Raw genomic sequence first — 10,593 nt, 5'->3', positions numbered from 1 at the left:
CTCAAAATTTGACTTTGTAAGACTAACTCAATTCTCATTTTTCAATGTATTAAATAAGGGCACTTAGTGGAAAATCTTATCTAACTAACATTTTTTTTAATATGCATAATTTTTTCCAAAAGAGATATATAATATGGGAATGGGACGGAGGCAGTTTATTCCTAAAAAACAATTCCATGATCTGCCGTAAAATTTTGCACAAAATCATGATAATTTATTTTATCACCGATTAATTTTTTACCCAATCCGCCATCTTTTATATTTTTTTAAAACAAAGTTTTTCCTTTTGTCACATGTTCATATTTTATTTCGACAAAATGTTAAACATTATTTAATAAAATGGGATTAAAGTAAAACATATTTCTCAAAAAAGTTGGAATACATGGACTAATTGTTAGAATCTTTTATTTTATGTGCACAAATTATATCCACACACATTATAAAAGTAGGTTATTATACTTTTTTTCAGGTAGATTATTCTTTGTCGAATTAGAAAGATACCCTAAATTCGGTATAAAGATAAATGATAAAACAACAAAAAAGATGGAAATTGAAAGTTTAACATTTACACATAAAAAGAAAAGTAGGTTTTGCGTTATTGTAACACGGTATAGCCAGAGGTAAAAATAAAATTTTCATGTATTTCGTGTTAAAATATACTACCTCTCTGTCACATAAAATTTTATACATCAATTTTTGGCACGTTTTTCAATATTTTTTTAAAACATAACTCCATAATATTTTATTTTCAAAAAAATTTCTGAATAAAAATTTTTATATTTAAATTTTTATTCAAAAAAAAATAAAAAAAATATTATGAAACTATAAAATATAGAAGACTCGAAATACGTGAAAACATGTATACAATTCGTTGGAACAAGATAATACTTCCTCTGTCCCATTGAATTCTCTACATCACTTTTTGACACGCTTTTCAATGTTCAAAAATCATATAGTTGCATAATATTTTTGTGAATTTTTTTTTCTGAATAAAAATTTAAACATTAAACTTTTATTCAGAAAAAAAAAATTCAAAAAAATATTATGTAACTATACCATATTTGAACATTGAAATACGTGCAAAACGCATCAACAGGACGGAGGGAGTAGTAATTTATATATATAATACTCGCAGTACGGAAATAGTTTTTTCTTATAAATCAGGACGACTGAACAGCGTTTGTTGCTAAAATGGTTGAGATTGACGGGACCGGACCGGACCGGACCGGGTGGGTTTGTCAAAATTATAGTCTGAGTTTTAATCACAAAACGGATAATTGACAATGCTTGTGTCAGCGTCTGTAGAATTTCATGTATACACGTGCTCTCTATAAATACTCCCTCTACAACAAAAGAGAAGAGTAGTCGCGCACACTTAACAAATTACTCTCTCTCTCTCTCTCTCTCTCGCAAGTCTCTCTCGCCGTCTCACTACAACTTTCTTTCAACGTTTTGCTTACCTACCCCCCCTCTCTCCCTTTCTCTCTTTTCTCTCCAATTCACTTCCCAACTCACCCCTCATTTCACAATGTACAATTTGTGTCCCCCCTCGAAACTCACTAAATCTTTTTAATTAAATATTTAAATTCACACATATTAATTAGTACAAGTCCAAAAATAAAAACAAGAACATGTCTTTGAAGGCTGTACCAATCTGGGTTTGCGCCAATCATTTCCCTCAGCATTCTTCTCAATTGGGTGGAGATTTATTTGTGCCTAAACGATGTCGTTTTGTGGGGTATTCAAGAATGGAGTGTTTTGCTGGCTTGTCACTTGAAAGAGCTAAAACCCCTGTTGAAGATGATAAGCCATTGGCTAAACCTGACTTAGGTGTTGCTTCAATTGATGTTTCCAATACTAATCAATCTCTTGGCTTTCATAAGGACTTGAATTCTCTTCCCAGTGAGCTCAATTTTTACCCCCTTTTTCGATTTTTTTGTTTGTTTTTTGGGTTTTTGTAATGTGATTTTAGTAATGCTTGTTGGGATTTTAGGTATGTGATTTCATTATGATAATGTTTGTTTAGATTTTGTATGTGTAATTAGTTACTATGTTTTTGACAAACTTGTCGGAATTTTGAATTTTCTCCCTCTTTTAAAACTTTGTCTGTTTTTTGTTTGTTTTTTTGGTTTTTGAAATGTGACTTTTGGAATGCTTGTTGGGATTTCGGGGGTGTGATTCATGATTTTGTTGGGATGTTGTATGTTTGTTTACATATGATATTGACAAAGCTTCTTGGAATTTTGGATTTTCTCCCTTGGTTAAGAATTTGTTTGTTTTTTGATAATGCTTGTTGGGATTTCACTATTCGGTATGACTTTGGTAATGCTTGTTGAGATTTTGTGTATGTAATAGATATGAATTTGGTAATGATTATTGGGGTTTTGGATTTTGTGTATGATCTGATTTTAATGGCAGAGATCGTTATTATTAGAATAGAATTGATCTACCAATTATTTACTTTTTTTGGATGCTAGCTGAAAAAAGTGTAGTACTGTAATTAGGGTACGTTTGTTAGAATAATTTGTAACTCAGAATCATCTTCTCTATTTCATATATAAGCTTAAAGTTAATATCAATCTTTAAGTTGATTTGTTTAATGTAATAAAAAGGCGTTTTCCCGCTCACTTATTTTCAGGTTGTAACTCAAGTAACAACAATAAATATTACTTTCACCACGTGACTTCTATTATAATTCGTCATCATATTCTTTTTCTTTTTTTTATGATTATAATTATACATTTCCAATTAAGTTGGAAATAACACTTTTAGTAACAAGTAATCTTAAGTCAAAAAGGATCTAAGGGGGCCTAATAATATGTTTTCAATATACTTCGTTTGAATTGCTTTTGCATTGTGTTTCTTCCCTGTATCCTATTTTTAGTCTACAAACTTAATAACTTGGGAACATTATAAATTGCAGAACCACTATCTGCAACAGATTTTTCCTCTTCTCTTGATGACGGTTCTAAAGTGCGAGTTGCATATCAAGTAAGTTTCTTTCTTTCTAATTATTTATTTGTATCTTGCCATGTTATGCTTATGTTGGTCTTATTGCTTAGCATAGGGGGTTCCAGGTGCATATAGCGAGGCTGCTGCACTTAAAGCATATCCGAAGTGCGAGACTGTCCCATGTGACCAGTTTGAAGCTGCATTCAAGGTCAATTGTTTCAAAGATAAAATCTTGATTTTCTTCAGAAAGTATAATTCCTACTTTTTCTTAAAAAGATTTTGTATTTCAGGCAGTTGAACTCTGGTTAGTAGACAAAGCAGTGCTTCCTATTGAGAATTCTGTAGGTGGAAGCATTCATCGTAATTATGACTTGCTCCTTCGGCATAGGCTACACATAGTCGGGGAAGTGAAATTAGTTGTTAACCATTGTCTGTTAGGCTTGCCCGGGGTCAGGAAGGAGGATTTAAAGCGTGTTTTAAGCCACCCTCAGGTTGAGTAATTTCCCTTGCCATGTTATTGTATTGTTTTTTTTTAATTTTATATTTGCAGATGGCTAGTAAAGTGAAGAAAATTATCGAATAAAATAATAATTAAATTTTACATAGTAAAATCATGAAGGTAAAAAAAAATCAACAAAATACTTTTATGCATATTGACTCCTTGCATCTAAACGTTGGCATGAGCAACCTGTAGTTATAAAGAGTACAAAGTATATATCAGGGATCATGTCAACTTTGGGTTAAGTAAATATTTGAATGTAATTGTCTAAATGATATCTATATGTTTAATGTAACCTTCTTGACTATTAACCCACGAATTATCTGGAGTGGATGATGTATATGGTTTAGATTTATGTGTGTTGGTCTGCTGCTATCACGCTAGCGGCTATGCTGATGTTTAAGAAAGTCTCTTGACTACTTTTAGGCGTTGGATCAATGCGAGATGACATTGAACAAGTTGGGTGTTGTCAGAGTCAATTATGATGATACCGCTGGTGCTGCTCAGGTAATTACTAGATTTAAGTTGACTCCATTGATTAGGGACCCAATCTACTCTCTAGATTATGTCATGATAAACAAAAGTACCTCCAAAAGCCTGATGGCTAAAGCTTCTTTATTACAAAAACCTAGCTAGATGATTAAAAGACTAAACTGCCTGTTAAAAGAACAGAGACCAAATTCCTCTCTGATTCCCAACTTCCGCCTATGATACGTATAAATAGGTCTGACAGGTTATCTGTAAATGTCTATAGAATGTGCCTTAATTGTTTATATGAAGTATTAACTTTGGGACAGGTTGTAGCCGCTGATGGCATAAGAGATACTGGAGCTGTTGCAAGCTCCCGAGCTGCAGAAATATATGGACTTGATATTCTTGCTGAAGGAATGCAGGTAATATTATGGCATTGCTGGTGAGAGTTAAGTTTCCATCTGTTATAATCTAAGTTCTTGTAAGAGGCTTATGTTGAGTCAGTGGCATCACTCTATAATTCGAGTGATGTTGATGTGGATCACCTGAAATTAAGTTAGAGTTATGCATCCTAGTTCTTAAATCAAATTAAGTTGACATAATTGTTTTCGAAAATGACAACGTGCAAGTAAGATTTCCTGAGAATAGCTTGTAGATAAATTCGACAGATTTGACGTTGTAGATAAATTCGACGGATTGGGCATAGATGATGAGGGTGCCTAAACTTTTGTTCATTTTGGGGAAGGGTGATTCCTTCTGTCAAGACTACTGCTAGGTGATTTGAAAGACATATTACTCTTTGTTTTGTTGCACTTTTGGGAAGAAAATTATGTTTCTCCTGAAGTTCTCCCCCCCCCTGGCAATCGAATTACGGAAAAATAGTACCATATTTTAAGTAATTTGCAAGTAGTGTAAACTTTTCTTTGTCTTCATGATGGACAGATTAGTGCTTACAGAAGGTAAAAGTAATGAAAGTTTGCTCTTATTAAATTCTGAGGCTTCCCAGTAAAGATGTTTAAAAAGTGGTTGGATGCAGATGCTTGCATTTTTTACAGATTTAAGTGTTATAGTAAATTCAAAACCATTTTGCATTTGACATGGTTCTGATGCAACAGACGAGTGTCTTTCTTTGTTATATTATTACTGGGCAAGTCTCACCACTCCGTTTGCCATTGATTCATGCAACTTTCTTGTCAAGTGTTCGTTGAATTGGACCAGGAGATGATATAGAATCATGCTATATAGTATAAATTATATACAACATTACAACCCAAAAAATTTCTTAGTAAATAGGTGTCAAACAGTCAAAGCATACATACTGCACTATTTGTACTGTGATATCATAGCTGTTCAGTAGGTTTTTGTTTGTGGTCTATGCATCGCGAAAACAGGTGCTAGTATCTCATCCCCTCTGGGTAAAGGTTGCTCTGAGCCTTTTCTGTTTTGGAAGTATCAGTAAACTGAGCTTACTGTTTCCTCTGTATTCATTTTCATTCCTTGTGATTATATATATGTATTCAGTTTTGTTTTTGTATTTGACATGCAGGATCAGTCCGATAATATCACTCGTTTTCTGATACTTGCCAGAGAACCTATAATCCCAGGAACTGAGAAACCCCACAAGGTACAATTATTTTCATTTGTTTTAGGGTAAATATACTGGAGCAGATTAAACAATTTCTCTTTCCTTTTTAGACAAGCATTGTCTTCACTCTTGAAGAAGGCCCTGGGATATTATTCAAAGCCTTGGCTGTATTTGCGTTAAGAGAGATTAATTTATCAAAGGTATGTACTACCAATTATTGTTTTTTTATAGAAACATGCTCCTAGTTATCAGCTAATGTAGTTTATTCTCAGATTGAGAGTCGGCCTCAGAGAAAGCGTCCGCTACGAGTTGTTGATGACAGTAACAAGGGGAGTGCCAAGTGAGTGTTCCACATTGTTTAGGATAGATTTCCACAGTTGTATGTGAGGCAAAATTGATCATTGTTACACATTTATTTAAATATTGCAATTCGCAAAGAGAAGAAACCAATTATGTTTGATTATTGGAATTGATGGTGATAAAATTATTCCATTAAGTTTATTGCTACACACATTAATTGAGCGAAAATAACACATACCATTAATCTGAAGTTCCTGATCTGCCAAAAATTCCTTTTCTGCCAATATTATGCGCATTTGCATGTCCGCTTTATCAGAAAATGCAAATTTTTCAGTGATATAAATGTATGTAGCAAAATAGCAGATAAAATCGGTTTTCAGTCAACTGATGTTCTCCTGCAAATTGAGACCTTTACATGTGTTAGACAAAGCTATACAACCAAAAGTATGTTTTTTAAGGTTCTGCATGAGCTGGTTTTCGCAATATACATGCATAAACATGTCTGAGAAAAAGTAAAAAAGGAAAGTATGTAAGGGTTTATTAGTCAATTTTTTAATTGGTTTAACATATAACAATATATCATATTTATGAGATTATTCTTAATTACTTTTAAGGAAAATTTAAGATCTTCTAATTCTATTTTCAGGTATTTTGACTACCTGTTTTATATAGACTTCGAAGCTTCTATGGCGGAGCCTCGTGCTCAATACGCTTTGGGACATCTGCAGGTCCGTCCTTATTCGTGGCCTGATTTTAATATTGTAAATACATGTCAATATCTATTTATAGTTTCCTGATTGCAGTATTAGCTGTTGTTAAAAGTTTCTGGTCTTCAGCATGTTGCAGTAAAGATATTTTTGATTAATTCACATTTCAAAAAGAATGTCAGATTTAACAAATTTTTGTGTGTTGACAATATTGTTCTGTTTCCCGTTGCATGACAGAACACTACTTCACAATTTGTTAAAATTCACTATATTATTTTTCAAATATTGCAAATTCATGTCAATATTTGTTTTATATTAAAAATAATAAAAAATTTGTTTCCTGTAGTTCAAAAACATGACATTAATATTGATGCCGAATTGATATTACTAAAATCTAAATAATTGTATATTCTCTGAGTTTGTTTCCTACAAAGTGAAATTCACTATATTACAAATATATTTATCGAAAACCACATTATTGTCTATTAGTGTATGCAAATATTGAATTAATTAAATATTATTGTTATTAATATTAACATTCTATATAAATTATTTGAAAAAGAACGTTATAATTGAAATTAAATATTTGAAAGATTTTCTCTCAAACTAAAATCGTAATATTAATTTTCAAATATTATAAGTATTTGTCCATATCTATTTTATAAGTTGTAAAGTAAAAATTATTTATTATAATCTTTAGTTATACACTTATTAGAAGGTTGCATATAAATAAATCAATTGAAAAGACATAATTAGACAGAGATAAATAAAACTATAGGAGTAAAAAAGTCAGTTATTTTACTACTTAGAAAACTAACAAGATTGTTATAATTAGTCTTTATAGTTACTTAAATTTAGGAATAAAATAAATTAAAAAAACATATTATAATAAAATATTTATAAATATTTAATGCCTTAGCTAGCGTAGCGGGCACAATTACTAGTTAATAATAATATCATAAGTTGGGAAATGAATCATGTCTGGGTAATCTATTAGCATTAATGACACCGCACACATTAAATAAAACAACCGATGACCAATAAAACTCTATTAGACTGAGGTGATATTGCTTGAAGGATGCCATATCCATTGAACTTTACAAATCAGCGGTGATTTATAAAAATTTAATGCCTTGGCGAGCGTAGCGGGCACAATGACTAGTTAATAATAGTATCATAATTTGGGAAAATGTATCATGTATGGGTAATCTATTAGCATTAATGACACCGAACACATTAAGTATAACAACCGATTACCAATAAAACTCTTTTAGACTGAGGTGATATTGCTTGTAGGATGCCATGTCCATTGAACTTCACAAATCAGCGGTGCCATTAGTTTTGGATAAGGTAGTACACCATCACTTGAACTAAAAAAAGGCCTACTTGTATATCTTTCTTCACTATGGCGGAAATCATTTCAGATTAAAAGAATGAATGTGTCTTATATGCAGCCATCTAACTGCATGCTGCAAAAAACTGCGTAGCTATCTAGTTTTAAAAAGGCAGGAAGATTTTTTACAGGTTGTACTTGTACCTGTCATCATGCCTTTAACTTTGCCATTCAGTATGGTCAGTACTTTTGGATTCGGTAATGCTTTAGTTAAACAAAACATGTTAGTTATCTTATCTATTGGGATTTGGGATATAGTTATAGCTTTGAAATGCACATTTGTGGTTAGCCTTTATATGCTAGCTTATCTTTAGGTGAATACAAACCCCTTTTGCATTTGAGAAATAAACAACTTATATTGTGTCGGGGAGAGGCCCTCCTGTTAAATCTTTTTATTATGCTGTACTAGTTAGCAAAACACTTGGTTTTTTTTTTGTACTTCATGACAGATTTCTCACGGTATCTCTACATGGCATTTTTTTAAAATTTTCACTATCTATCTTGTATTTCCTATAGAATGCATGCTCATTTGTGATGGAAGGACCGTGATTTGTCTAAATAAATAAATCTATATGCTTGCAGGAGTTTGCGAAGTTTATCCGTGTCCTTGGTTGCTATCCTATGGATACAATTCTATAAATGAGTATACATCGCAATTCTTTCCCAAACTGCAAGAAAATGCTGTATGTTGTGTACATGTGATTCTCTGCTTCATACAGCAAGTTACGGACGGATCTTCTCTTGGAAATGGTGAAACCTCCGCAATGTAGGCATATCTAGTTGCCAGACTATCTTGTTTTTGGGCCAAATTCTTTTCGCCTTCATTCTGATGGAGGTATATCTGTACTTCAAGCTAGTATAAACGGAGAACAAACAACTCTCAAGTCTAGGCACTGTTTTAGATCCATATTACAATTATAAAAAATAATATATGTAATCTCAAATTTCATCTTTGTTATTATCAATAAGACTCGGAAATATTTAGCTGAGACTGAATGAGCTATATATGACTGATGAAAAAGGTATATACCTGTTACACTTTTTCATCTCCATACTCACTCATAACCCACAACTCAATGATATAGGACTTCATACATATGCAAAGGCTACCATTTAGCAGTCCAAGGTTCGAACTTAAAAAAGACTTGATACGAAGGGGATGGGAGTCTGGATCTCCTTGAATGCCTCTTCTTCCACGTTGAAGGAATAGATTATATGTTTCCAGGGGTCGATCCAATGGTATAATCCATTTATACACGTAGGAAGCGATCTTTGCCCTGGATAGAACGGTATTCTTCCAATGCTCCTCCACGAATTAGTACCAATTATTTGTATATCAACTTCTACTTGTTCCCAATCAAGATAAAAAACAGAAACTCGAAGTGGTTAGTTTTTGGAACATAGAGTAAAGCACATTTCCACCACCGATGCCTACCTGCCGTATCATCCACAGGGATGTGCTGACCTGTTACGGGGTTAAATATGTGACACGATATGATTGATGCAAAATCCTTACCATCACATCTATATGCACCTATAAAACCTGTAACACTACAAGTACTAAAAACTTTGAGCAAATACGAGGAAGGATCAGGTAAATCATACAAGAATTTCAAAGAAAATCGTGTTTTGTTCAAAATTAGAAAATCCGCAGAATTGGCAGTGTATTTAGCTTCATCAAGTTGTGCCGAGTTGTGAACAAGAGATGAATATTTGGTTGAATCGTAATATTCTATGAAATAGGGCTGGAGAATTATAGTGGCCCAGCTCTTGCAGACACATCAGCGACTAGAGCCGGCCAAACGGTCGGACCGAGCGTGCCGGGCCGAATTTTCGATGGTCCGGTTCATGAATTAGGTAGCTCGTTAACGACCCGTGAAACTAGACGTGCCGTGTCGTGTCGGGCCGATTTAACGGAAAATGAAGTCGGGACCGGCTCGCGAATTAAACGACTCAGGCGATCCGGTGAATTGGCCACAAATAAACAAATGAACGAATTAGGCGAATAACACCCATCTAGCTGACGACTTTTTGTTTTTTGTTTGAATTTTTTATATTTTGTTTTTACTTTGTTTGTACGGAAACTTTGCATTTTTGTTTCAATTTTACTTTTTTTATTTCTGTTTTTATTTTACCTTTTTTATATTGGAAATTTTTTTCTATTTTTAACACATTTTAATATTTAACCTTTTTAACAATTTACTCGTATTTTTGATAAATTAATCAAAATAAACAAATTTTATTTTTGCTCGTATTTTTAAAAAGTTAGTTTTTGCAAAAGAAATTTGATAGTTTTGAAAAATAAAGTTGGTTTTTGCAAATGAATTAGTATGTTACAGAAGGAAAAGGTGACCATTGGTTTGACGGCAGTTTGCAATCGTGCAGGTTACCGTTGGCGAACGACGCGTGCCGAACGAACGAATAATTCGCGTGCCTGTGTATTCAGACGAACGAATAATTCGCGGGCCGAACGAATTATTCGCGGTTCACCTACTTCCAGTTTTTTAGTTCGGTTACGAATTATATGGTCCGGGCCGAGCCAGTTCCGGTTTCCTAACATGCTATTCGTGTTCGGTTCGTTAGAGTAGACAATTTGAGCCGAATAACTATTCGTTCGTTTACGAGCCGAATTATACGAATTTTGACGAGCCGAATTACGAGCGGGCCGAGCCAACCCGCTTGTTTG

At 33.2% G+C, this 10,593-nt stretch overlaps 1 protein-coding gene across 2 annotated transcripts; it reads left to right on the top strand.

Annotated features, from left to right (window-relative positions):
- The first annotated feature begins 1,330 nt into the window (after window positions 1–1,330).
- On the top strand, window positions 1,331–8,868 carry LOC141667031 (arogenate dehydratase/prephenate dehydratase 1, chloroplastic). 2 transcript variants are annotated; one of them, XM_074473330.1, is made up of 11 exons: window positions 1,333–1,902; window positions 2,924–2,991; window positions 3,068–3,160; window positions 3,243–3,443; window positions 3,878–3,958; window positions 4,249–4,344; window positions 5,469–5,546; window positions 5,618–5,707; window positions 5,780–5,847; window positions 6,454–6,535; window positions 8,490–8,868. In XM_074473330.1, the coding sequence occupies exons 1-11, from the start codon at window positions 1,632–1,634 to the stop codon at window positions 8,544–8,546; spliced, it is 1,185 nt and encodes a 394-aa protein (XP_074329431.1). In that variant the 5' UTR covers window positions 1,333–1,631; the 3' UTR covers window positions 8,547–8,868. The 2 variants fall into 2 exon arrangements, with proteins under 2 accessions (XP_074329433.1, XP_074329431.1); XM_074473332.1 differs by lacking the exon at window positions 3,878–3,958 and having other exon boundaries at window positions 1,331–1,902.
- Window positions 8,869–10,593: the final 1,725 nt, after the last annotated feature.

The sequence above is a fragment of the Apium graveolens genome, chromosome 6 (assembly GCF_009905375.1).
Source record: "Apium graveolens cultivar Ventura chromosome 6, ASM990537v1, whole genome shotgun sequence".
In the NCBI taxonomy this organism is placed as follows: Eukaryota; Viridiplantae; Streptophyta; class Magnoliopsida; order Apiales; family Apiaceae; genus Apium; species Apium graveolens.
This window is presented reverse-complemented; position numbering and strand designations above follow the sequence as displayed.